The sequence below is a fragment of the Penicillium manginii genome, assembly GCF_028828005.1.
Source record: "Penicillium manginii strain IBT 31320 chromosome Unknown utg000007l:1.0-2284322.0:1.0-2285126.0, whole genome shotgun sequence".
In the NCBI taxonomy this organism is placed as follows: Eukaryota; Fungi; Ascomycota; class Eurotiomycetes; order Eurotiales; family Aspergillaceae; genus Penicillium; species Penicillium manginii.
Window position 1 is genome coordinate 111,361 of NW_026643108.1, and position 26,429 is coordinate 137,789.

Below are 26,429 nucleotides of genomic sequence, written 5' to 3' on the forward strand. Positions count from 1 at the left end.
GATTCGAGTTCATGACAGGACAACACATGTAAGATTGATCTGGGTTATCTCGGAGCCAAGGCCCTTGGAGAAGTATCGTCAAGGAGCTAACAGAGGTAGAGTTGCAGTATTTTGGTGACAGGAGCCCAGGAGGCCTCCATGATTGGGGCGAACAAAAATGAATTACTGATAGACAGACATACATGAAATCTTACGTGATTCGTAGATAGTTCCCTCCCGGCCTACTAGATGCTACCGTAATATTCGAGATACAGATAGCTAATGCACATTTGCCTCGTACTTGATGTAGATCACCAATACACGTTTGTTTAGTACTTGGCTCGTGTATGCCATCAATCCAGCCTACTTCCTATTTAAGTGCCTAGGTAGCTTTTAGAGAGGGATTTCATTCTTCACTACCAATTGGAAACCGCCTACTTCTCAGTAATTGATAAGTTACATAGCCTGCTGCAGTTCTAGACTATTTGAATTTGGAATTACACAGCCATGCCAAGCCCACCAACACCGGGAGGCTGGGGGCCTCGGGGCCTCCCGTTGGTGGGCCTGGAGCCTCGGGGCGACCCGGTGTTGCTTAGCTATCTAATATCCCGAAGTCCATATGCATACTAGTAGGTAATAATGGGTATAATGATGGATATAACTATGAAGGGATAAGAAACCTGTTAGAATCTACTGGAGGTATGGGACGGGTGCTACCATACCGACAAAGATCGGATGTTCGTGATAGTGCAATAGATGGTGATCAGATGAAGCTATCTAGGTGCGCTCTCTACATACATCAACCAGTTGTGCCCCTGACTCAGCAGCTAGTGGGGCCTGATACCCTAGGCATCCAATACCAACAGAATCCCTCAATTTCAGCGTTTGTATTGTTTTCGCGTAGTATCTTTGATTGGCTACTTTATTGCTCAGCCTCTTGAATACGCATACCTTCCGAACGGAAAAAAAGATAGAATGTAATTGGCATCAATAATTGTAATTCGATTTCAATGTTATAATTTCTTCATCAATGCTTCAAAATATCTATTGGAAAATTTGCATCCTTCTACTTACTCATGGTCCGTATATGCCTGATACTTGATCTCCAGCGCGACGGTGCCATGCTTCCCCGGCGACTTGACCCGATTCACCAGGACTAGCCTCCCCTCGCTGTCGCTCACCCCACTCAAGAGATTGACTACCTTCGAGATCTCTAGTTCCTGATCATTGACTAACTGCAATAACGACAGATCTCGGATCCGCATCAGGGCCACCGCTTCCGTGCTCTCATTATTGCTTTCGGGTAGGAAAGGGACGATGAGAACCATGGTGGCTGACCGATTAATTCGAAGTACATTCAAGTGGGCCTTGAGCTCGACACTAGTTTGCGTCGCCAAGGAGGGGGATTCCATTCCCAGTACCGGTAAGGGTAAGTTGACGATGTAGATAGCGGCGTCGAAGACGGTTTGATCGGACCCGAGGACCCGCTGCTGGACGGCCACGCGGGGAGTCGGGCGCAGTTGTCGCGTCTTGTCGAGGTATGAAGGTATACTCCCATTTCTGGCAGAGGACGAATCGCCTATCTGGTTCACTTGAACCGTGAAGCACAGTGTAGGGTATTGACTCGCAAGAGCGATCGCTCGCCCGGTGGATCGCGCCCCGACCTGCATGTGTAAAAGAATTGGTTAGAAATAATGTGAGGAGCTCATTATGGCAACAGGAAGGAAGTAATACCTCCACGACGGTCGCATTGGCCATCCGAAAGCGCTCGAGGCAGGTTAGAACGTCCGTCACCGTGTCGCACAGATGTCCCGTTCCATGTCGGAGATATGCATGCCATTGACGCTGCAGCCGGGGAAGACGGACCTCGTCTGCCACGGCAAAGTCGGTCCCATTAGATGTATTAGAGCCGATATGATGGGATCCCTGAGTCAATTCCTTCGATGACATTGAGCACTGCTTTGTCGCTACTGCCATCCTCAACGCGGCTGGAGCCACCCGTTCGGCTAGGAATATCGTGGCATCCAGGTAAGATGGTTGGATGACAAAAGATGCTGATAGAGTACTGTGGGCTACATAGCCTGGCTGAAGTTCTTGTAAAAATCCAGCAGTCACCACCATTCGTATCACTCGAGTGAGTTGACTCTCAGGAATGCCTATGAGGTCTGATACGTCTTTGATCATGGCACTGCCGTCCAGCGGAATGCACGCGGGGACCTGAAATTCTCCCAGCCATTGCACACATGCGAGAATCTGGGTCTATTATAACTCGATCAGCTAGCTGGTCGTGTTCCTTGGATACATCTTGGAATGATGATAGGCCGCGAGAAAGGGGGAAGAGAAAATTGTCGGCTAACCTGACTGGCCAGTTGCTTCAAGAAGTCGTTTGGGCCAGCCAGCATGACTTGAAGTCTGCTGATACTCGCCAAAACCGACTCTCGAGCTCGATGAACCTCTGCTGGAGCTTCGTGTGGAATAATCTGTGGTGGCTTCCCAAGTACTGTACCATCGGCGTAAAGTTGTGCTCTCTGGCAATGTGTTACGAGGTTCTCAATTGCAGAGGAAAGCTCCTTGCTTTGGGACTCGAGTTCTGCTAGGACTGTCATCGCGTATTTCGTACTTCTAAGTAGAAAAGGTTGTGCTTTGCAGCCAGAACCCGAGTCTCATCTCTAACAAGTTGTTCTAAGCTTTTAGCGCCCGGGCTGTAACTAGTTCGTACACCTGGGCATATGTCGATTCTGAATATAGTCTGAGCCTCTCCCGGGTGGAGGGTGATAATAATTTAAATCAATAATACTGTAAGCACTAGTATCTGCAAACAATAAATGTGCAGGGGAGTGGATTGAAGATGTGTTGTCTATGCATAACTTACTGTAGCTGAGTCAGGGGCCGTGAGGCCCCCTGCTGCACTAGTAATTACCATGCGATGACTGGTAGACCGTAGGTACAGTGGCGTTTTAAACTTTTGGAACGCCACTGTAGTAGTAAATTGTAGTAGTAAAATACCATGTTTATGGCATTTTGGTACTACTTCATACGGCATAGGGCGATGCATACAGGCCTCAGCATAAGGTGCTGTATCTCTTTTGTTAACGTTGTATCTAAATGACAGAGGTAGGCATCAGTGATCACTGGTTGGTCGGGATCCGAGTATATCTATTATCTAGCGTAGTGGGGAGCAGTCGTCATAATAGGTCCGGAGGCCGTTCCAAGATTGTCACAAAGATCATGGCGGGTTTGATTTCTCTTTTTTAGGCACTAGTTAGTAGGTTCATACAATTTACTATGGCATTGTCCCCTTTGTGAAATGTTGGCTTGCCTCAGGTAGCACTCGTCGCTTTTACCTTGCCTCCGCGGCCCACTCCTCTCATCTACAGATATTTGCATGCCTGCACCATTTCCTGATATCCATCCTCCAAGATGAAAGAGATTGAATCTTCGGAAACCTCTCTCTGCTTTGTTCGAGTTGCTTCCCCAGCTGAATTGACCTTCACGTCAGAAAGCGCGACGCCAACGAGCACTCCCCTCATCACTGCCACTAGTTACTAGTATTGATTGACTTCAGGAGTTATCTTTTAATGACATGCACAGGTGAGATGCCTCATTTATATTTCTTCGAGTTCCCAACCCCTGCCATAAGGTTCAGCCACCGTGATACTCAACAAAAAGGCCGCGTATTTTGCGTGCTTCGGACTTTAGTGACAAATATCGTATACCAACATCTACCCGAGGAAACAATCTAGCTGTAATACTCCTCTAACCAACTCCGCAAGTCTCTAATCGTGGGGTACTCCAGGAATAGACTTCCTCCCACTACTACCCCAAGGTCCGTCCGCAACTTTTCTGCAATCACCAAACTCATCAGGGAATCGACACCTAGGTCCGCAAAGCTGGCGTCATCGGTGAGATCCGCCAGATCCTGTCCGGACTCCGAGGCGATGATGAGGAGCGCCTTGGCAGTCGTGGTATCTGAGTTCATGTCAACCGACTCTGCACCATTGGTGCTATCGATTTCTTTGACGGCGGGTGTAGCTTTCGCGCCGTTAACGACGGGTGGCTCTACTGTCATTACGGAGGGCTTGGAAGAGGAAGACGCCATTGCCACAGGGGGCGCATTGGCGTCGTCGGGCGCAGAGAAGAAGCGACTGAGCAGGATCCGCGGATACCGGCGGAATTCCATGCCACCGACCACGCCGACGATGATTCCGTCTTGGAGAATGTAGACGTCGCCAAGATACACACTCGGGTCATCGGCGGTTGGAATCATCTTGACGTACGACCGGTACTTGCCTCCCGCCACGAGAGGTTTAGCGAATCGCATCGAGCGCCAGCCTGGCGTGACACAAAAGTTGTTCGTTGTATCCCCGGCATCCGTTACGTTCATGACAAACCCAGCAAGATGAGCGACGCTATCAATGAAATATGGAGGTACTGTCCAGCTGCCGCCTCTCTCGCTAGAGAGCTCGATGTCGGCGAACGCCTCGTATTCATGTAGGACCACCGACTGCATTCCCCGGTATTTATTGGCGTAGTTCACCAGGCTCTTTGCGAAGAGAAGATAGGCCATCGCGTGATTGAAGCGGTTTGCGGTGCCGGAGATCGCAAGTCTTTCAAGGTCTTCGATGCGGCCTTGAATCAGATGGGTGATAGGAACCCAAGAAGCAAGCCATTCCTCTGAATCCCCGTAGAGAAGGGTTGCGGTAGCAAAAGGCTCATCCAAGGTACCACCGGCCTGTACGTTAAACCACGTCAGCTCTGCTCTGTTGGTGTCAATGTGACTAGTAGCCGCGACTTGGATGAGCTGCTGGGATTCAGGGTTTTTGTTAGCAACGAGTCCCTTGCGAACATCTAGGTTGGTAATATTCATGTGAACCTCCTTGGCCTTCGGCCTGAGTTTCTTGTAAATGTATTCACCCAGGGTGAATGAAATATCGGCGTGGATAGACTGCATGTGAAGTTAGTTCCGTTGGCGACGATAGTTATCAAACCTTGGAGGGGACGTACCGATGTAACTACTCCACAACCGTTCATCTCATGGCCCCAAGCAGCAGCGCGGAAGTCGGACTGCATCAGGTCAGACTGCATGACAACTGTACCAGATGTCGCGTCGAAGCTTTGATCGATAATGCGGTGAACGGTCGACGTGCTGAGACCGGACTTGGCGGGTGGGACAGGACCCAGACCCTTTTCTTTGTCGTAGGAAGTATTGCCTTTGGTGAGGGACCAGTCGCCCTCGTATTGGATCCAGTAGCGCTTCTCATTCCACGAGTATGTTGGGAGGTCCAAGAGTCGCAGGCCTTTTTCAAATGGTTTATGGAACGCATTCCAATCGACAGCCACCCCGGCTAGATGTAGAGATGGCAGGCTCTGGGCTAGAGTGGTCCAGTTATCCTCGCCACGGCGGAGCGATGGGACGGCCACATTAATGGGCGAGAGAGTGGACTTGATAAAGGCGACGCTAACGGGATGGGGTCCAATTTCAATCCAGACAGTCTCATAATTCACGATGCCAATCTTTTGTGCCACTTCCAGAGCTGTTGGGAAGTTAACAGTCTCGCGAGTGGCACGGCGCAGGTAGTTAGCATTGATGCTCTTATTATCAAAGACCACCTTGCAGAGCAAAGGAGAGATGACGGGGATATGAGGTGTCTGGAAGACAACGCCACTAGCGAGTGCTTCGAACTCGTCTAGAACCGGATCGGTCTGGGCAGAATGGAATGCAAATGCGACGTCCAAACTGAAGCATTTATACCCCTCGGCCTCTAGGATAGGGATGATGGCATCCATATCTTGGATTGGGCCGCTGAGGACCGTTTCCTTCGGGCCGTTAATGCAAGCAATCTCATACGCTTTCTCCTTGGCGGTCTCTTTGATTTGGGTAACAGACGCTCGTACAGCCACCATCTTGTGATCACCCGCTTGACATTGCTGTTGAAGTAGTGCGGCTCGCTGCCCAACGAGGAAGATGACATCGCTAGCTGAAAGAACTCCCGCAATATGTAAAGCCGCGTATTCCCCTAAGCTGTGTCCAATAACAACGTCAGGCCGCACACCTAAAGTGTCCCAGTACTTAGCCAGAGCAATTTCTGTGCAGACCAACGCTAGTTGTGTTTGGACTTGCGAGTGCTGGTAGTCTTTTTCATGACTTCCGTCAAGCACAGGAACAAAGGAGGGGAATCCCTGGCCTTGGGCAATGGTGTCCAAGTGTAGGATTTGGGACCGGAAGTACGGCGAGTGATGGAACAACTCGAAATTGGAGGACTTATACATCGCCCCCTGTCCGGTGAAAGCAAACGCTACCGGAGGCACTCCAGTGCCTGGAATGGGCTTATGAGATTCTACCGATCCAAGGGCGGCATTTAAATGCTTCTGAACCTGAGATATACTGGACGCGGCAAAGGCCACACGGTGATTGTGGTGGTATCGGCGGGCGGTGGTGGTGTAGGAGAGATGCGCCAGGGAGAGCTCAGGGCTTCCCTCCAGATATGCAAGCATCCTTTCGATATTCCCACGGAGAGACACCTTGCTTTTGGCTGACACGGCAATTGCGTGAGTAGATCGAGGGTCTGGCTCTGCGGCCTCCTGCTTCTCGGGGGCATCTTCCAGGAGAAGGCTGGTGTTACCTCCAGCCGCACTGAAGTTATTGATGGCAGCCATTCGCTTCTTCCCTGGCAGTCTAGGCCACTCAGTCCTTTTATATGGGATGCGAACTTGTCGCTGGTCCAAATCCTTGGGGAAAATGGGGTTTAGCTTATTCTTGATACCAACATGTGGTGGAATAGCACTCTTCTGCAGCATCAGGAGGACTTTCAATAGAGCCGTAATTCCAGCACCCGCTTCACTATGCCCGACATTTGCCTTGACTGCGCCAATGTAGAGTGGATTTTTGGAGTTGCGGCGCTTGGTATTAGGTGCGTAGACCGTAGTCACAGACTGGATCTCTTCGGCGTCCCCCGCCTGGGTACCGGTACCATGCATCTCGACGAAGCCGACATCAAGGGGGTCCACGCCAGCTTGGCTGGCAACAAGCTTGCCTAGGTACGCTTGGTGACCCGCGTGAGGGTGGGTGATAGAGATCGCTTCGGCGGAATGATTGGTGGCCGCGCCTATAATAACCCCGAGAATTTTGTCGTTATCGGCCACGGCATCCTCAAGACGCTTCATGACCACGGAGCCGACGGCATCCGCTCGGACATAACCGTCCGCCTCGCTGTCCCATGTCTTGCATGCATTTGGCGTTTTGGATAGGAAGTGGCCATGACTGAGACCGGCAAAGGCGTCTGAGTTAGTCAAGACATTTGTTCCACCAGCCACCGCGGTGTCTAGCTCGCCGTTCCACAACGCGGTGCAGGCTGACTTTAGATGGTTGTCAATATTATTCTTCATGTTAATCACCTGGACTCGGACCTGGAACCTACCTGGATAGTTGCTAAGCTGGAAGAGCATGCGGTGTCAATGCTGTAACTCGGCCCGGAGAACTTGAAGAAATAATTGATTCGACCCGGACCGAATGCACGGCATCCACCAGGAATAAAATAAGTGCTGATATGCTGCCCTGTGTTGACTTCTCTGTAATCGTCACTCGCCTGGCCGTAAAATGTTCCAATGCGGCGTAAATCTGTGGCGGCGGTCCGGTTTGCAATATAACCAGCTCGTTCAAGTGCCTCGTATGCAGTGACAAGAGCAAGTCGCTGCATAGGGTCGGTTTGCTCTGCTTCTCGTGGCGACATGTTGAAGAAAGCCGCGTCAAAGAGACCTGGCTCGTCGATGAAACAGCCGTAAGGGGTATGGCTGGCGTTAATTCTCTTTCCGGCAGGGTCGTAGTGGGAATCAACATCGAAACGATCGGATGGAATTTTCCTGTGGACATCCAAGCCCTTTTCGAGCAGACCCCAGAATTTCTCCGTGTCTGCTGCACCACCCGGCATCCTGCAGGACATGCCAACGATGGCGATCTTCGATTGCTGGGGCCGTGATGGTCCACCGTTGTCGTGACGCATGTTGTTGTGCACCCATGGCATGATCTCCTCGGTTGAAATTTCTAAGCCAGGGGATCTTTTCAATGTTTCAGAAAGATCATGGATAGGAAGTGAAATCCGAAATACGACGACTGTGCACTCAGTCACTCTAAGATTCTTGGCCAGCTGAGTCACTCCCTGGGTGACCTTGTCCCATTGGATGGTCTGGGTGAGAATCTCTGTGATAATTCCCTCGAATATTTGGATCGCATTGTCGGCGGGAAACGGTTGGCCAGTGCTGGTGGAGTAGATGGGTAACCGTGGCAAGAAGCGAGAGCTCACCATCTTCATCGAGCCTGTGTGTACAATCTCTTTCGCGTTCTCAGGGGTGTATATGTGCTTTGCATGGCACAAGCCTCCGTATACCGGCAGGGGAATGCACTTGTGATTGTGGAAGAATTGAGCCGTACGGAACATGGCCTTCAGTCTTGCCGGTGGACCACTGATAGTTACCGATGTGGCACTCAAAGCGCTGATAAAGACCTTGGCCGTCTCATGAACCCTCTGTATCTCCGTTTAGAGCTTGAATGGCCCAAGAATATATGTTTGGAGCACAACTCACCTCCTTAGCTTGGAGCAAGTCAAGCTCCTTTTGAACTTCCTCGGCAGACACGTTGGCCAGAACATAGGCCCAAGTATCCGGTGAGTTAGTATCCGTCAAGTCGCGAGTCTCCAGGTTCTGGGAAACCTCGTTGACAAGGACGCCGAGACGGAAGGCCTGTCGAACAACCTGAGCACCCGTAATCGAAATTTCTGCTATCGAAGAGGCCAAGGAGACGGCAGCGGTAGCCAGAAGTCCGATCCCCAGGCCGGCCAAAGCTGTGTTGGCACTGGAATTGTCGAAAGCATCTGGGTAGGTCTCATAGTATCTGCAAAATCCAGTCAGTATATCTGCTTTTGGAAAACATGTGATCTTGTTGTGTTTCACTTACCCAATGAGAGTTCCCACCTCGATGACACAGAGGAGGATACCATCTATAGCTCCAGAAAGGGGGCCACTTCGTAGGTCGGCAAAACCCGCAAAGTTCAAAATTGTGTCAAAGGGAGGGACCAGCTTTCTTAGAGCCGTGGGCAATTGCCGCAATTCTTCCCGAATAGCGATGGTGGCCTCCTCTAGAAATTGGGCAAGAGCTGGGTGTCTTCTATCCTTGCTGTGGTTATGGAGTTCTCGGAAACTGGTTTGCAGGTCGTCCTGGGGGAACTCATTACTGAAGTAGATGAGCTTCATCTTGCTGGGGACAGTAGTGCTATGTCTCATGATCAGGGATTGTATCTGTTAAATTATGAAAGTACCTAATCGCCTGCACCATCGCACAATCGGAAATCAAGAAGATTTATACCTAGAGATATCATAAGCCAGTCTAGGTTATGTCGGGCTTAATAATGGGGCTAGTATGTCTTATACACCGCACTCTTTGCCGATCCCCGAGGGCTGGGGTCTCCGAAAGGTATGGGACTAGACTTCTTGTTTCGGGGCATTTCACTACAAACTTGCCATGTAAGATCAATGTGCAATTAACGTTGGTAATTTTGTACCACGGGGCTTGGTTCCTTTTATTTCTGCGAGATATGGGCTACGATTACGGTACGCTGTGGGTGTGACTCTCCGAACGTATCAACAAAGAAAGCACGGTGAGATATGAGCTCCCCAGTCTATGGAGATTAGGAATTTGCTGGTTTATCTTAGCAACAGTGATTACAAGACTTGATTTGGGGTACAAGAAGTGACCATGTCAAAGCGATCTGAGTAGAGCCCGAGCGGTTGGTTCAGGTTTCCCAAAGCCCCAACACAGCCTCTAGTGTTGTGAATCCAGCCACCAGATAGCCAGTATTTGAAGAGCTACAATTTGGCACCGATTGCTGAATTCGATCTCATTTGGAGGCTAAAGCTATAAAGAGACATGACATCCTTATCCAATAAAAATGATATGTGGCTAAGTGAATCTAGAGGTATATTCAGAGATATGTGAAATAAGAGATAGTTATTGCTTTAATTCATCTGCACTGCCTGAGAAGAAAGACGGGAAGAACATGTATGCAATGTCTTATTCGTAGATCTATAACTAACAATCTTCGAAGCCGTTCACAACCTCACCCTCTCGAATGTACTCTTCGACCCACCCGATTGTCATCCTGCAACGAGTTAGCAAACCTGGGAAAACTTCATTGGCAGTAAACGAAAGAGACACATACATGCTTTTCTTTGTATCGGCAAAGTTCTCATGATCCCCCGCCAGATGTTCCTTGTACCACGGATCTTGCTTCATGTGCTTGTAGTCCTCGACACTCTTGAAAAATACCTGACTGAAACAGTCAAAGTCAGCCACATTGACCATCTGGTGGTCAAAAAGCTGTACCATCATGGCCCTCGTCGCAGTTTGGTTGTGAATCTATTTTATTTTGCTAGTCAACCAAGAAGAAACGGACAGAATCACGGATTGTACGGCGCACCTGGGTCCATCGTTTGACATTGTACTTGACCATGAGTTCCTTGGTCATCGGTGCAGATATGTTGACCATATGATCACGGTAATCTTCTTCACTCATACCTGGCTTGCGGTAACCACAAATAGTCAGGCAGAGATACTTATTCTCCGCCGACTCTGTCTGCTTCTTGGTCTCAGGGTCGCTACGATGTGCCATTATTCACGACGCTCTATTGAACTCTTCAATTTTGAGAATATCAGATCTGTCAATAGCCTAATCATGGAGGAAGGAGGAAGAAGGAAATAGTCTGGCATTCGGGTAGATGTTTCAGCCCGTTAAATAAATATTCCGATAATGTATCCGAACAGGCTCGGGCCAATAAATCGAACCTTTCAAAGCTATAACTCAACTTACGGGATTCTTTCATGAAAGAGATGAAAAACTAAAATCAAGGTCTTTAAAATATTTTAAGCAAGAATGTCGTTTACAACTGATTCAGTGCCAAGAGTTGGACCGCAGGCAGCTGCTGTGATCGGTGGCTCTTTTCTCACAGGCGAGAACTCAAACCGTTGCTTCTTGTAGCAGCATTAATGACTGGTATATTGATGTGACATTTTAGGTGCCATGGCCTGCCTGTCGGGTGTAGTAATTCCTGTCTTTCTCGACACAGACACGGATTCCGCCCACCTCCTTCGCCAATGGGTTCGCGTCTACCATTACGGCCATATCTATATGCCAACGCTGTGCCTCGGCACTTTTGGGCTCTATCAGTATATCGCGCTGCATAAGTATCGGAACAATGGGGGTTGGCTCCTTTACGCCGTGGCTGGGGCGACCACGATCGCTATGGTGCCGTTCACGTGGATTTTCATGGCGCCCACAAACAATATTCTCTTTAAACTAGATAAATCGGCAACGGTATCAACGCCAGTGGAAATCTTGGCTTCCGTGCAGGAGATTGTTGTTAAATGGTCATGGTTGCATATTTTCCGCTGCATATTCCCGCTTGTCGGTGTCCTCGTTGGCTTTCGGGGGATTTTGCGGGAGCTCGGCCTATAAGGAGACTAGGAGCATGTATAAGCACTTTTGGATCGGGTAAAAGGCTTTTCCTAATACCGACTTCCGCAATCATACTCGGAAGGATCCTTCCAAGGTTTTTAATGCAACTTGAAGTTTCCGTTTTTGTTAAGTGATGCTCGTACCAAGCGTGATATATTGTTGTTCAAGGCACCACCCTGGTCGGCCTTCTATGCGGAACATTTAGACATTCCAATTATTGACCACCGACATTCAAATCACAACTGTATACCTAGGTAGATTGAGAGTAGATGTAAAAGCTCCCAAGTCATCACTTGCTTTTTAAAACGCAATTTTTGAGCGGGGCATTTGAGCATATTACCTTTTTATCTGTCCTTTTCTTCTTTCACCGTTTACTGCGACCCTTCCAAGCCTCTTCCTGGTGGATTCAGGTCAGCCAACATGAACCACAACGGTACAATTTTCAAGCAAGACAAGGCTTTCTGGAATAATTACTTGAAAGGTCGACCCCAGGCACCTGACTCTTTCTTCACACGCATTTTAAACTACCATCAGGCCCACGGAGGAAAATTTGGCAGAGTCCATGACGTCGGCGCCGGCAATGGTCCTTATTCCGAGACACTACGCTCCAGATTTGAACATGTCATAGTGTCAGATATCGTAGCCAAAAACATTGATTTGGCTCAGGATCGCCTTGGGACCTATGGATTCAGCTACCGCATAGCGAAGTTGGAGGAAGCGGATGATATCCCTGCCGGAAGCGTTGATATGGTCTTTGCAACGAATGTGATGCATTTCCCCGATCAGGAGATGGGGATGGCTGCCATAGTGAAGCAGCTGAAACCTGGCGGCACCTTTGCCTGTGCAACCTTTGGACCCGCTCGTTTCGAGAATACGCAACTACAGGATTTGTGGCAGCGAATCAGCTACCAGGGTGGTCGGGAGCTTCTCAAAAAGTCGGAACACCCCATGCAGCTCATTAATGTTATGGCCAGAACAGAGGATGATGCCAATATTGCTCCTCTGGATACACGGTTTTTTGCACCGGGGGCGAAGCGCGTGCACCTGAATATGGCCAATGGGGGGATTGTTGGACTCCTGCCACCTGAAAATGCGCATCTAAACATCGAGCCAAATCATACAGGAGCTGATGATGAGATCTTGTTTGAGGACGAAAAGGGATGGAGTTTTGAGAAAGACCTGAATGGTGTCAAAGAGCATATCTGCTCATTTCCGTTTGTATCTGAGAATCTGGACGCCTTCACAGACCTCTTTGTGGAGCTAGACAATCTGCTCGGGGATGGGAGATTAGTTAGAGGCTGTTGGCCTGCGAAGATAGTACTAGCAACCAAACGTTGAGAGATCATGCCTTAGTTCTCATAGAACTTGGGTTCTCTCATTGTTGTTACACAAGATATTCCAAACATTCAATATCCATACAACAATTATTTCCTGGCATTATTGGGAATTTCAAAGCAACTAACTTCTCGTCAAAATCTCTATCCATGGATTGCTATGGTCTAACGGATAGCAACAAGGGGGCACTAGCCCAAATATATAAGGATATGTTGAGTGCTACTTGGCTCATAGAGACACTGAGAGACAAACGGGAAAGTGAAAAGGCTAAGGAATGGAAGTACCATAAACAAGGCTGCGTCTAAAACCTAAAATAGGTCTTCCCACTCACTCTGTGGTGATCTATAGCTGTTGGATACTAGGAAATATAAATGCCAGCATCTGGTTGCTTGACTTGTTTCATCAGTCGTACCCTGTAGTGAATACCGTGACGTTATGAAAGGTTTGAGGGCGGGGGACATGTAGACTAAATTAACTCCGAGTCTTAATTTGGAATATCGAAATATATTGGGGACTTCCAAGGTTGCCGCATTGATTTTGCCAACAGATTTGGGCACGCATCGGGACATTATCACGGGCAGAAATATACCGGTTTTTTAATTGGCCGTGAGCATCGGATATCGATTATCTAGTCCAGTGAGGGATCCTGGCCTTGCAGGATCACATTCGGCCGAACATTTTGTTCAAGGAATGAAATTCAGGCTATTTCATGGAAACACAGTTGTAAGAATCCTCACTGCAGTGCAGGAGGTCCTTTTCCTTGTGCCCGAATATTCACCACGGACAATTTCTTGAGCATCGGTGCCCGCAAGAATCTGCAAGTGCCATCCCGATCTATCGATCTATGGATCTATGATTCTATATGACCGCATGAACTCACACTCTTCTAGACATTGAGACTTCCCAGCCGAGACACGAATGCTTGAAGTGACGACTTTGCAGCAAATGGCCACTTACGCGGTCTTAGGTGCCACTGGGAACTGTGGCACTGCAATCATTCAAAATCTTCTCCAGCGCCCCGACACCAACATCAATGCATATTGCCGCAGTAAGACCAAGCTGCTGCGGCTCCTCTCCTGAGGTCCAGTTCAACAAGCAGGTGAAAATCTTCGAGGGCAGTATCCAAGACCAGGAGGTTCTATCGGCCTGTCTCCGGGACTGCCGTGCCGCCTTCCTCGTTGTCTCGACAAATGATAACCTCCCGGGGTGTCGTCTCGCCCAAGACACGGCTATCAGCGTCATTCAGATACTCCAGAATATCAAGCAAGCCCCCAGGCTGATCCTTCTTTCGTCGGCTACAATTGACGACCACTTTTCTCGCCACGTTCCATTCGTCTTAAGGCAAATCCTGCGTCGCTCGGCCTCGTACGTCTACAACGATCTACTGGAGACCGAGAGGCTTCTCCGAGCAGAGAGTCATTGGTTGACCACAATCTACATGAAGCCGGGTGCGTTGTCAGTGGACAAGCAGCGAGGCCATGCTTTGAGTCTGACGGAGGAGGGGAGCCCGCTTTCGTACCTCGATCTCGCCGCGGCTATGGTGGAAGCGGTTGACGACCCGGACGGCCGCTACGATATGCAGAACGTCAGTGTGGTAAATACAAATGGGCGGGCAAAGTTTCCTACTGGCACTCCAATGTGTATTCTTATGGGACTTATCAGTCATTTTTTCCCCTTTTTGCATGATTATCTGCCATCGACCGGTCCTGGGTGAGATTTCTGACTCTTTAGTTTCAAAGGGATTCGAATAGGAAAGGCTTGGCTAATTTTTAGTAGCCAAGTAGTCTCAGAATAAGCTAGAAGAATATAAAACCAGGCCACATGTTTGGAAGTGATATAATTATGGTGTTATACTAGTAATCATGTAGCACTACGACCAGTCGCCATCTAGCAAGTCCTCCACTCGTTTCCCTTCAGCAATTTGCTGATGGATCTCTTCAATTGTCCAGGGCACGAACCTATGTCCCGAGGGGAAATTGGTGTTTTGAAATTCTGCACCAGAAATCAAATGTGCAAAAGCCTGTCCGTACTTTTCGTAGGCATAAGCCTCAGGATCATGCCGAAACATCCACTTGGGGAATCGCAGGCGTACCTGCTTTGGGTCCTTCTGAATGGCATCCCAATCTGTGGTGTAAGCATTCAGAAGCTGTGAGTTGATGAATGCCATCTTTTGGGTGCAGCTGACGCGTTGGTACCGCAGCAAATTGTAGATCCTCGCACCCAAAGGGGCACCCGCCGAGCCTCCCACCGTGGTGGCGAGTTGCAGGCACGAAGCAAGCGTGATAGCGTCCTCGATGGCCAAGGTGGCCCCAGCAGCGGAGGCCGGCACACTGGAATGAGCGGCATCCCCAAGTTGAACGACGCGTCCGCTCGTAGATGTCCATTTGGGGCGCAGGTTGCGCCAGAGCAGCGGCCAATGAATGACGGTGCCTCGGGGAGCCCGGTTAACCAAGGCCTCTATGGCCGGGTCCCAGTCAGACACCCGCTGTAGCACCTTAATTACGTCCTCTGGGTTCACGTCGGGGTCCCATGATTCAACTGGTGGGGTGCTGCCCTCCAACAAGAAGCTATCCCGTGGCGTGAGCCCGAAAGCCACCAGCTCAGGCGAAATGAAGAGACCCATGTGCATTCCTGGTCCCAGCCAGTACTCCTTTGTGGAGACGCCTCTGGGCCAGCGCTTCTGCACCACCTCATCTTCCAGTGTCAACTCGCGTGGGTAGACACTACGGTACACTGACATACCGCTAGGCCGCGTGGGCATATGCTCGCCGGCAACGAGCAGCTCCGAACGAGACCGGAAAGCGTCAGCTGCAACCACGAGATGCGCAATCCGGACTGAGCCGTCGTCCAGCACCACGCCACCAAGCCCAGCGGTCTCATCTTCGAAATAGCGATCGACCCGTCGACCATAATCCACCCGGAGACCTATTTTGGCCACTTGCCGCAGGAGCATCTGGAAGAACTTTTTGCGGATCTGAACTGGCCCCACGAACGGATAGCCTTCCCGCTCGGCAAGGTGTTCGGGGTCATTGTAGCTGGGGGCAGAGGGTCCGTAGATGATCTGGCCGTTGTGCCTCACATAGTAGCTGGCCGCTTCAACTTTGTCTTCCTCCAGCTCGCGGTACATGTCGGGCCAGTGACGCATCACAGCAACCGCCGAGGGCTGAATGATGATTAGGTCCCCTATGCGACTATCAATATGAGGTCATGTCGAACTAGCTATGTATACGGGCGTAACCAACCGCTATAATTGGGGCCATGGCTTCGTTCGAGGATCCCCACCACATTATGCCCCTTTCTCCAACACTCCAAGGCAGTCATCAATCCGCCAAAGCCCGCACCAACGATCAGCACGTTGACATGTGTTTCTGGGGCACGTCTTGGAAGCGCATTAGGGACGCTTGTCCACTTTTCCGGATCATAATCATGCGGATCACCAGCGACAATGAATTGGTGTTGCGACATTTTTCTAGTGCTTCTACACTTTGAAATTGCAAGCGGATGAGTTGGTATAGCGGGACATAGAATTAAGTCAATTAGCAGATTCCAAAAGAAACATCCATTAGGATACCCTAGCGGTCCCGGGGGAGCTGGTCATCCAAAACAGGCACCGAAAGATCGGGAACACTGGCAATGGGCCGACAGTCTTAATTGGGGTACAAGCATCCATCGGGGTATTTGGCGCTCGGTGCAAAGATACTATATCATGCGAAGCGGTGAACTCCAAACGCTCATATCGCTTGTACTTTGAGGGCTACAAAGACCTCCTTACCTTCTTAGGCTGTTCCTGTATTAAAAATCCACCATTGGCCCGGGTCATCAGTGTATTTCAATGTTCGATTCCATGTACGGGGGATGGGCACAGTAAGCGGAGTGAGCGGCAATGGAAACCCGGATCAATCGATCAAAAAGAAGGTGTTTGTTGTAGGTGTCAGAGTGGTTATTGAAATCTTACAAATCTCGATTCCTTCTAATCAATTGGAGCGAATACGGTTCCAAACATGTGAATACATTCTTATGTACAGAAACATGGAGGGCTGCCAAGTTACTGATAGACCACATTGTATAATTGTTTCCCTATTTGTAACTTTCAGAGTTGCTTTTTGTTTAGCAAGGTTGCGAACTAGGCTGGTCAGCTTAACTCGTCTCGGTTTTTCGTGATCAGCTTGTTTGGCCTCTTGACGTGTAAGACTCTTGTTACGAGAAAACCTCGCTTGACGTAATGGCTAACGTGTGGTAGAAGTAAAAATTAAATATATAGAACGCGTCCTGAATTCTCAAGTTGGATCTAATATCTACTATATCTGTAGGCGGGTTCTGACGGCAAAGACTCAACAATGAGGCAATCAAGTTTCTTCTGTCCCCTTCTAATATCCTTTCAAACGCTTTCAAATCAACAGGCGGAGATGGAAATCAAGACCAGGATGATTGGATTAAGAGAGGTCCCAAAGTCAATACGATCAGGGTGTTCCTGATATGCATGGCTTGATTCGTTCCCTTCGGATGGGCGTACAGAACCTTGGTATCAGCGACGCCCGCCCAAGACCAGCACATCAGGAAAATGCCCAGCACCTTCCTCTCGCGGAGTAAAATCATGGCCCAGACAAAAAAGCCCGCACCGAGGTTTCGGCCTGTCGCGCTGGGGAAAAGGACTACATTCTCTGAAGTTGCCATAGGAAGTCCGAAACCCTTGGCCCCTGTTGAAAGCAGACGCATCAGTCGGAGGTTTGAGAGGCGGGCAGATGATGCAAAGACGGCGTGAGGCTACTTACAGGAAAGAGGGTCAACAAAGGTCCCTTTCACCCCCGAATAGATCAGGAGAGAGCCGATGGCGCAAGTGGCAGCGTCGAGGAGATAAGGGAGATATGTGAGGGGGCCTGAGCCAGACATGATGTTCAGAGTTCTTCAATGGGAGGCGTTAATATCAGAGGTAGATATTGCTTGAGCAAGTCTAGTCTTCTCGGCACACAAGAAGCTGGGACCTCCATGTATAAAGGGTAATGGGGCTAACTGTACTTTTCTGGCGTTCAGGGGCCTACTACACGGAGGATCGGGACTCGGGGGATTTAAGGGTTCACTAGTATGTCTACGCACATCAAAGTAGATAAATTACTGACACACTACGTATCAAGTGTTGATTCTCTAGGTGAACTGACTATTAATCTGTTTATCAAAAAGCCCTCCGATACGCTATTTGATCGCATTCTGTGAGTTGTTCTACGGTTGGTTTCTTGCCCGATATGCTCGCGGTTCATGTGCCCTGCATGATACTTCAAGGGGCCTTGGCCGATGCCTCCTTATCCTCAGCCTTCTTAGTCTCGTGAGAAGGAAGTCTTGTGAAGGGGATCAAAAGGGCCAGGACTACAGTGAGTGCGGTACCGGCTAGGGCGAAGGCGAAGACATCCTTGATCCCAACCATATATGCGTTTCGAATCACAGCCAGCTGTTCCCCCTCGTAAAAATTCGTAAGTTCCGATACTCCAATGTACAAGATATCTGCCGAATCGATTTGAGGAGCAGTTCGTGCCAAAGCCTGCAGTAGGTAGTTGTCGAAGATAGAATTGGCGGCCGAAACAAAGTAGGCACCGCTGATAGATTGGGCCACTAGAAAATGAGATTAGCGGAGGTCACCAATGTCAACGGGGTTTGTTAATACTCACTGAAAGCTACTCCCATCATCGCTGCAACGGTTTCCGGCGTCGCGAATCCCTGTAACGCCGTCACCGGAACTTGATTTCCTAGACCGATTCCAAGCCCAAAAGGAATCTGAGCGCCGATATACCACGCCTTCGAGGTGTTGACATCGATGCAGTAGATTAGGGCGGCGCCAAGAACGGCTATCAGACCACTAATAAACTCGATGGGCTGTAGCAAACGGGTCTTCCCAACAATTATACCGCTGACTATAGCTCCGCAGGTATAGAAAGCCATGAACGGAAGGCAGTAGACGCCACTCATGATAGCGGACATGCCATGAACGGCCTGGAAGTAGATGGGGAGATAAAACAGTATCTGAAAGTTAGCTAGATTGGCACTGTAGAAGGTGATCGCAAGTTAACTCCGTTGACGTCAAAGCAAACAAGCCCTCGGGGCAAAACTAAGTACGAAATTTGCTCACATGAACGCGTATAAGAGATTGGACCACGTAATACGACCCGCCAACATTTTCAAGGGCATGATGGCGTACTCGCCCTGAAACCACTCGACGATCACGAAAGCAATCGTTAAGGCAATCCAAAGGGTCAAGGTGGCGATGACGGAGCCATTAGACCACAGTTTCTCCAGGCCTCCCCATTGCAGAGCCAAGGTGAAGCAGATGACCGAGGTGAACAGCAAACTCCAGCCGGGGAGATCGAGATGCAGTAGAATCTCCTTCCACGTCGCGGGGGCGGGCTTGATGTGTTTTGGCATACGCAAAAAGAGGAATTGCAGTACGAGAGCTGTGCCTCCCACCGGGAGATTCACCCAGAAACACCATCTCCATGTGACCTCAGTCGTGAACACGCCGCCTATCAGGGGGCCAATGGTCGTGGCGATCATAAAAACGCCCATCCATAGGCCGATGAGTAAAGGGCGAGTCTTAGGCTGCGCCGTAAAGTTAATGATCAGGACAGAGCCGCCGAGCGTGCCCGCACATCCCCAACCCTGCAGAGCTCGGCCCACGATCAACGCAATGCTGCTAGGTGCGGTGGCGGCCACGATACTCCCAATCAGGTACAAGGCAAGTGCTGTCATATACGTCCATTGAGCCGAGAAGTATTTGTACATCTTACCCCACGGAGCGGAGGTCGTACCGACGAGAAGGAAACAGGCGCCGCTGTACCATCCAATATCGCCGAGGGCGTGAAAGTCGCTGGTGAGCTTCGGGATAGCCGTGGCAACGATACCCTGTGGGCCGAAGCGATCACGTTAGTTATGTACCATATATGAAAAGGGGAATCTTCTAGGTGTGCATAATACTAACCAGGTCCAAAGCCGCGATCAGAGTACTGAGGCTCAAGGTGGACATGATGATGATTAAACGGAAGGATGTCGCGTACTCAGGCTCTGATCCCTGGTCCAGATCCTGGTTCAAGTCACCACTCCTCTCAGTATCATCGCTTCCTCGCTCCTTGTTTCTGAGGCTGGCAGTATCAGCCGAATGACCTGCTTCGTTCTTGCTGAACTTTGGATCGGATGTAGTTGCCGACATATTGCATGTACTGGCTGCGTGGTGATAGTAGAATACCGAAGCAGTCAGGCATTTTGAGATATCTTTGAGGAGAGCAGCTTATATGTCCATAGCCCCCTTAATCACTCAAACCCCCAAACCCCATTGCGGCGGACGAATATCGTGAATGATGCGATGCAGGAATCCATTCCGCCGATATCACGGCGGAGTATGTAACTCCTAAACAGGACCGATCGGGGCTTGGCGGGGGTCGCGCAGTGTAACGGGCCGAATATTACCGGACTTTCGTAAGGTACAGTCACAAGAACGATGCCAAACCACTTCTGCTCCGACGACTTTCCGGACCTCCAGAACTGTATGTAAGAATGAGGAATTGATGTACAGGCTAGTACTGAAGACGTCCAATCGAATCAGATGCATGATTGATTAAAGATGAGAGTGGTTGAGCACTCGTGAGTGTGTATCATCTAGTTTCGGTGTGTTACGACACCATACTCCAAGTCTACGCCAAATACCACACGAATACGTGGGGAATTGGGCGCGATGAACATCCCATCCTAAAAGGGTCTTAGTGGTATTTGACCACTCTAGCTGCTCGACACTGTACTCCGTAAACAACTTCCTTCATGCCCATTTCCCATATCTGAATCATCTGCCCGCGACAAAACAACTTGAGAACTTGCCAGGCTTTACGAGCTACTTGTGTCTATCAACGTGTACGTTTAATCCAGACCCATCATGGACGCTACCTCTGCCCAGCGTATGGCACAGGATCGCAGGAGTCCCGCCCACGACCTAGATGATTGGGATTCGGTACCCCCGTCGAAACGTAAAAAACTTCGAAGGGGAACTCGCAGCTGCTGGGAATGCAAGCGACGGAAGATGAAATGCGTATTTGACGGTCCCGATGACGCAGTCTGCGTTGGCTGTCATCGACGTTGGTCCAAATGTGTGAGCCAGGAGTTCCCAGAGAAAGTGCCCACCCTCTTGGACAGCAGCCGCCATCTACGGGATCGCCTGCGACGAGTGGAGTCTCAACTTGACCAATTTCTCCGTGTCGCGGGCGGCAACGATGGCCAAGCAACGGCTGAAAAAGGCCCGGACCGGCCGCCGAATCATGGCATCCCCACCCCGGCCTCGATGTCCAAAAGCAACGCGTTTCCTGCATCGCATCGGCCCATTAACACACCGGCCGAGGACAAATATCTTCAGGACCAACTCATCCTCGACCAACCTCCAACCTCTGCCCTGCTAGCCAGTGATCAAGGCGCATCCGGGGCTGATCCATTGTCCCAGAGTCTCTACGATTCCTTGCCCTCGCGGCGAGATACCGCCAGAATCTACAAGGCTAGCGGTGGCCACCATTCTATCCCATTCCATGATATCCTAACCACCCCATACGGCATTCTCGACCAGGATTGCCTTCGGTCGCAAAGTCGCCTGCTCGAGATTCCGGGCCCGAACGCACACCCAGTTTTGATAGCGCGTCACATGCTGCATCTAGCGAGCTTCCTCCAGCACCTGCACCCAGATCTTCATGAAGAGCTTCGGGATCTCTCGGAACCCCCACAGATCATACGCGAACGACTAGCGGATAAAGCGATCAGTCTGGTGACCACCAATGACAGGTTCATGGGCAGCATTGAATTTCTGGAATGTATTATGATCGAGAGCCTGTATCAAGCCAATTGTGGATATCTACGACGAAGCTGGATTACTGCACGGCGAGCCATGACTATTGCGCAGTCGATGGGTTTTCATCGGCCGGGGGTCCGGCTCCAGTACAAGGTTCTCCACCCGGAGACCAAGGCATACCCACACTTCATGTGGTTCCGCATTGTTTCCTACGATCGACAGATGTGTCTTATGATCGGTATGCCGCAAGGGACCACCGATCGAAGTATGGCATCTGATGCGATGCTCGCCAAGGATTCGGCTAGCGGTCGACTTGAGCGAATCCATTGTGTCATCGCATCGCAAATTTTGGAGCGCAACGAATATGACTCGGACAGCTATGATTTCGCGTGCATGCAGAATCTCGATAAGGAGCTCCAGCGTGCGGCCCGAAGCTTGCCAAGCCGATGGTGGCTGGTCCCGAACCTCAGCGGCGAGACGAAAGGCTCGCAGGCTTTGTTCTGGGAAATGCGGCGACTGTCGCAACAATTATTTCATTACAACCTTCTCAACCAGCTCCACCTTCCCTACATGCTTCGCGACTCGGCTGAGCGCAAATTTGATTACTCCCGAATCACTTGTGTCAACGCCTCGCGAGAGATCTTATCCCGCTTCATCATGCTGCGCCGCTGGAATCAAGTATCTTTTAGTTGCCGCACCATCGACTTCACCGCTCTGATGGCCGCCATGACCCTGCTACTGGCTCATCTGAATAGTCACCGTTCCTCGCAGGCTGACAATTTTCTCGCCTCCCAATATTTGGGTGACCGTGCCATGATCGAGCAGGCACAAGAAAACATGAAGGAGCTGAACCGTCTGAACTCAGATACCCTGAGTGCACGAAGTGCTCAGTTGCTGAACCGATTGCTCGCCATCGAGGCCAAGGCAGCTGAAGGTGACCTTCAAAGCGCCCAAAGCGTGAGCGTACAAGGGCCGGAAACCGAAGAATTACAATCCGACGACTCGAATAACCCTGGCAAACAAGTCTATATCCCATATTTTGGGGTCATTAAAGCTGCGGGAGAGAATCATGCTGACGGGATGAGTTCCCAAGCACAACACGTGCCACTGGCAAACAACCAACAGGGCCAACCTTCAGTTGTCATACGAATAGGGCAGGAGGCAGAGACGCAAACACTGCCGGCCTATCTTGCAACATCACTACCTCCAGATTCCTATAACAACCATTACCGTAATAAATTCAACAGCAACAGCACCAACAATAACGTAACTGCTCTCTTTGCGCCGCTACTCTCGGAGGTTCTCTCAGATGATCCCACGCAGCAATTTGAATACCCTGGGACGGTAGCCAGAATTGATGATGATGCATTTCAGGATCTGGATTTGGCTTTCTTGGACAACTTGATGAGAGGCACCGGGGAAGATGGACAAGGCGGCATAGGCGCCACGGAATGGCCCGCGGCATGAATAAACGCAGCATTCGTGCCATCTGCATGTAGACGTAACGTAATTGAAGTCTGCAGATATCCCTCCTTCTGCCGAAATCATCCATATGACCATCCCTAATTTATCAGTTAGAGATCTAGAACATAGGAACTAAGGGGCGTCTTGAGAACTTGGAAATCGAAGGCGTTTAAGCCCTATCTCTATTCAATTTCTGCTTTATTTTCAAAGCAGCAAGATATTAATTAACATATTAAATATCTATGCCGCCATGTATTCGAATTTGAACGTATTTTTTTTTTTTTAGAATAAAAAAAAACAGCAGACAATTTGACCCATCTCTGTATACTGCATTGCCATTCCATAGTATGACTCCCAGGTCGGACGCCCTAGTGTCCCAGGGTTAAACAGAAGTAGAGCTCGGTGTATTATAAGATCGGGGTCATATTACTAGGCACTAGAGCTAGGCTGCAGTTTGCTATTTTTGCATTTCATGGTCGGGGAATTTGCATGAATTAGCCCGTGCTCTTGGCATTCATCGGGGGGGTTGCGAGACCGAATCATCTCAAATCAGATGCAACGATTATGCTTGTGGTAAGACCAATTATCGGCGTCACTGAGCAAGATTCGTTCCTTTAGACGTTTGGAGGTAATAAAAATCTGTATCTCAATTGAAAGCATTTTTGAGGCCCAAAAAAGTCCATCTTGGGCTGTTTTAATATTAGCATTGTGCCGAACCCCGCAGGCGCACCGGTCGAAGTGCATGCGTTGAATGAGCATCCAAAGTTAGCGCCATTTCTATTCCCAATCTTCCGTAGCTAAAAATTATACTGGAAGTAAGAATTGTTTAAGAAACCCAACTGGGAAGTCAGAAGTCCGTCTCAGCATAATTCTGGAATTCTTCTGATTTGACTCTTACTGGATACGAATAGGCCCCGGTCTTTGGGGTAGTGTACCATCTTACCATCTGTGAAGGAGCAGGAATCAGGAGAAAAGAAAAAAACAAGAGCCTAGCATGCCTCCACCGGCCCATATTCAAGCGGCTACGCTCCAGAAATTCCTCGCGGGATGGAAGAACTTCACAGCCGAAGAGTGGATGGCTACCTGGTCTGCAGACAGTAGGCAGCATATCCTACCTTTTAGCCTGGGCGTGCCGTCACGCTCGCGGACCGAGATGCAGCAAATCTTACCAAAGCTTATTGGGGTTTTGAAGAACTATGAAGTAAGTGATGTGGGACTTTTCTAGCTCCACCAAAGTGGGAATCGCTAATTCCCCTTTAGCTGGAAATTCACGAGCTAGTGCACGATGCTTCCATGGGAAAGGCTGCTGTCTATATCACCTCAAAGGCCGACACCCCCTTTGAAGGTGATTTCAAGTGGACAAACGAATACGCCGTCTTTCTCACATTCACCGAGGATGGACAGAAAATACGCAAGATAGAGGAGATGGTAGATACGGCCTTTTATCAGGAGTTCTTTCCCAGATTTCAGAAATACTTGACTGAACAGGGGCATTCTCAATAGAATTTCATACCTAGCTAAGTCGTTCAACTATTATGCAGTCTACATGCACCCGCTTCAAACGGCTAGAATCACAGTTCAATCTTTAATTTGCATGATATACTAAACTCGACAATCTTCGGTACTTGCCCAGCGGCGACCCCGGACTAGAATGTGCTATTAATTTCCCGAAGTTGGTCTACGTTACTAATAATATGGGGTTGAAGCCACCTTAGATTTCGGCTATATTGTGTACGACCCCGATTCCGAGTTCTTGAATCGGACAATAGAAACATTTGTTGTCCTTTTGTGCTGGGGTATAACTGTGGCCTATCTGGCACCTGCGTAGAACCATATATTGTTTGCCCATATCTTCACATATTTGGCTCACAAAGTTTAGCCTTTTCTATGGGCATTATCTCACTCTAGCCTCTATGTCGCTATCAGCCACATCTCTGTGACCATGGCATCTCCATCAAATCCCGTAAACATCGCCATAATAGGCAGTGGCTTTGCTGGCCTCGCTCTCCTAATTGGTCTTCAGAAATACCCACACATCAACGCACATGTCTATGAGTCAGGAACCAAGTTTTCTGAACTTGGTGCTGGTGCCGTCCTTGGTCCCAACTCGCAGCGAGCAATGAAATTGATTGACCCTCGCATCCATGAAGGATTCGAGCGACGCGCTGCCTTTGATCCGGAAGTTGCAGACGCAAATGGCCTCTACCCATGGGTATCAGTGGCCAAGGGACAGGAGCCGGATTTAGACGAGAAAGTCGTCGAGTACAAGCATGAGATCAAAGGCTCGACCATCCACCGAGCCCATTTCCTTGATGAGCTGGTTAAGCTTGTCGAACCGCATCGCGTTCACTTCGGGAATCGTCTGATCGAAATACACGAAGAAGGCGACGAGGACCCAATCACGCTTCATTTCAAGGACGGCACTACCACCACGGCCGATATTGTCGTTGGCGCCGACGGAATCCACTCGGTGACTCGCAAGCACATACTTGGCGAGCACCCAGCAGCCAGCGCTTTCTTCACCGGTGCCATTATCCACCGTGCGACAGTGTCAATGAAACAGGCAGAGGCCAAATTAGGCGACGTGAAGTCGAAGTTTGGAATCCGATGTGGAAAGGACGGTCTTGTGTTTGGTTTCCCAATGTCCGAGAGAAGCTTATACTACCTTGGCATCACGACCTTTAACAACGACCCGGTCCCGCATGATACGTGGGTTCTGCCAGTAGATGTCGCAAGACTCAAGAAGACATTCGCCAACTACGGTGACTATGTCCGAAGGCAAGTGGAGCTAGTTCCAGACGATGGCTCCGCGATGGGATGGTCAATCTGGGAAATGCCTCCAGCTCCAACGTACTACAAGGGTCGGGTGGTGCTGATGGGTGATGCGGCCCACGCGTCAACTCCATTCCAAGGAGCAGGTGCTGGTCAGGCAATTGAAGATGCACTTTTCCTCGAGAAACTATTGGGAAAGTACCTGGATACCACCAAGGAGACTATCTACAGATTCAGTCCGGTCCAGACAATTGTGTTGGCTTTACAGTCGTATGACACTGTTCGTCGCTTCCGGAGCCAGAAGGTCGTTACTACCAGTGCTGAGACTGGTCGGATCATAAGCGGCAACGAGCCTGGGGTATCATTGGAAGCATCGGAGCTTCGCGTGTTGCTGAAAGACCGAGAAGACTGGATATGGGATTGTGACCAGCAGCAACAAGTCAAAGACGCCCTGCATATATTTGAAGAAGCTCAAATTGCTGCCGCACGTAAGGCGGCTTATGGTGATGCTTGAAACACTTCGCCTTTTTCTTCTTCACCGGGTGCTAGATACAACTGTTAGATATAGC

General features: G+C 49.7%; 11 protein-coding genes across 11 annotated transcripts; 5 read left to right on the plus strand and 6 right to left on the minus strand.

Annotated features, from left to right (window-relative positions):
* Nucleotides 1–1,049: 1,049 nt before the first annotated feature.
* Nucleotides 1,050–2,585, minus strand: tpcD (trypacidin cluster transcriptional coactivator tpcD; the record flags this gene model as incomplete). The annotated part of the gene is made up of 3 exons (XM_057106616.1): nt 1,050–1,643; nt 1,714–2,238; nt 2,337–2,585. 3 exons carry the CDS (start codon nt 2,583–2,585, stop codon nt 1,050–1,052), a joined length of 1,368 nt encoding a protein of 455 aa, XP_056955833.1.
* Nucleotides 2,586–3,718: 1,133 nt separating this feature from the next.
* Nucleotides 3,719–9,255, minus strand: tpcC (non-reducing polyketide synthase tpcC; the record flags this gene model as incomplete). The annotated part of the gene is made up of 5 exons (XM_057106617.1): nt 3,719–4,924; nt 4,984–7,335; nt 7,398–8,501; nt 8,560–8,866; nt 8,930–9,255. 5 exons carry the CDS (start codon nt 9,253–9,255, stop codon nt 3,719–3,721), a joined length of 5,295 nt encoding a protein of 1,764 aa, XP_056955834.1.
* An 811-nt stretch (nt 9,256–10,066) lies between these two features.
* On the minus strand, nt 10,067–10,640 carry tpcK (decarboxylase tpcK; the record flags this gene model as incomplete). Its single annotated transcript, XM_057106618.1, has 3 exons — nt 10,067–10,130; nt 10,191–10,387; nt 10,449–10,640. Coding segments are annotated over 3 exons (453 nt in total), but the record flags the coding sequence as incomplete, so codon positions are not given.
* Nucleotides 10,641–11,903: 1,263 nt separating this feature from the next.
* Nucleotides 11,904–12,821, plus strand: tpcM (methyltransferase tpcM; the record flags this gene model as incomplete). The annotated part of the gene is made up of 1 exon (XM_057106619.1): nt 11,904–12,821. The coding sequence occupies one exon, from the start codon at nt 11,904–11,906 to the stop codon at nt 12,819–12,821; it is 918 nt and encodes a 305-aa protein (XP_056955836.1).
* Nucleotides 12,822–13,763: 942 nt separating this feature from the next.
* On the plus strand, nt 13,764–14,532 carry tpcG (oxidoreductase tpcG; the record flags this gene model as incomplete). Its single annotated transcript, XM_057106620.1, has 2 exons — nt 13,764–13,785; nt 13,868–14,532. 2 exons carry the CDS (start codon nt 13,764–13,766, stop codon nt 14,530–14,532), a joined length of 687 nt encoding a protein of 228 aa, XP_056955837.1.
* A 156-nt stretch (nt 14,533–14,688) lies between these two features.
* N7533_009971 (uncharacterized protein) lies at nt 14,689–16,283 on the minus strand (the record flags this gene model as incomplete). The annotated part of the gene is made up of 2 exons (XM_057106621.1): nt 14,689–16,001; nt 16,061–16,283. The coding sequence occupies 2 exons, from the start codon at nt 16,281–16,283 to the stop codon at nt 14,689–14,691; spliced, it is 1,536 nt and encodes a 511-aa protein (XP_056955838.1).
* A 948-nt stretch (nt 16,284–17,231) lies between these two features.
* N7533_009972 (DUF4267 domain-containing protein) lies at nt 17,232–17,708 on the minus strand (the record flags this gene model as incomplete). Its single annotated transcript, XM_057106622.1, has 2 exons — nt 17,232–17,515; nt 17,591–17,708. The coding sequence occupies 2 exons, from the start codon at nt 17,706–17,708 to the stop codon at nt 17,232–17,234; spliced, it is 402 nt and encodes a 133-aa protein (XP_056955839.1).
* Nucleotides 17,709–18,090: 382 nt separating this feature from the next.
* Nucleotides 18,091–20,010, minus strand: N7533_009973 (MDR family MFS transporter; the record flags this gene model as incomplete). The annotated part of the gene is made up of 4 exons (XM_057106623.1): nt 18,091–18,422; nt 18,479–18,852; nt 18,937–19,706; nt 19,783–20,010. The coding sequence occupies 4 exons, from the start codon at nt 20,008–20,010 to the stop codon at nt 18,091–18,093; spliced, it is 1,704 nt and encodes a 567-aa protein (XP_056955840.1).
* A 717-nt stretch (nt 20,011–20,727) lies between these two features.
* On the plus strand, nt 20,728–23,091 carry N7533_009974 (uncharacterized protein; the record flags this gene model as incomplete). Its single annotated transcript, XM_057106624.1, has 1 exon — nt 20,728–23,091. The coding sequence occupies one exon, from the start codon at nt 20,728–20,730 to the stop codon at nt 23,089–23,091; it is 2,364 nt and encodes a 787-aa protein (XP_056955841.1).
* Nucleotides 23,092–24,082: 991 nt separating this feature from the next.
* On the plus strand, nt 24,083–24,591 carry N7533_009975 (uncharacterized protein; the record flags this gene model as incomplete). The annotated part of the gene is made up of 2 exons (XM_057106625.1): nt 24,083–24,289; nt 24,349–24,591. 2 exons carry the CDS (start codon nt 24,083–24,085, stop codon nt 24,589–24,591), a joined length of 450 nt encoding a protein of 149 aa, XP_056955842.1.
* A 439-nt stretch (nt 24,592–25,030) lies between these two features.
* On the plus strand, nt 25,031–26,374 carry N7533_009976 (uncharacterized protein; the record flags this gene model as incomplete). The annotated part of the gene is made up of 1 exon (XM_057106626.1): nt 25,031–26,374. One exon carries the CDS (start codon nt 25,031–25,033, stop codon nt 26,372–26,374), a length of 1,344 nt encoding a protein of 447 aa, XP_056955843.1.
* Between the last annotated feature and the right edge of the window lie 55 nt (nt 26,375–26,429).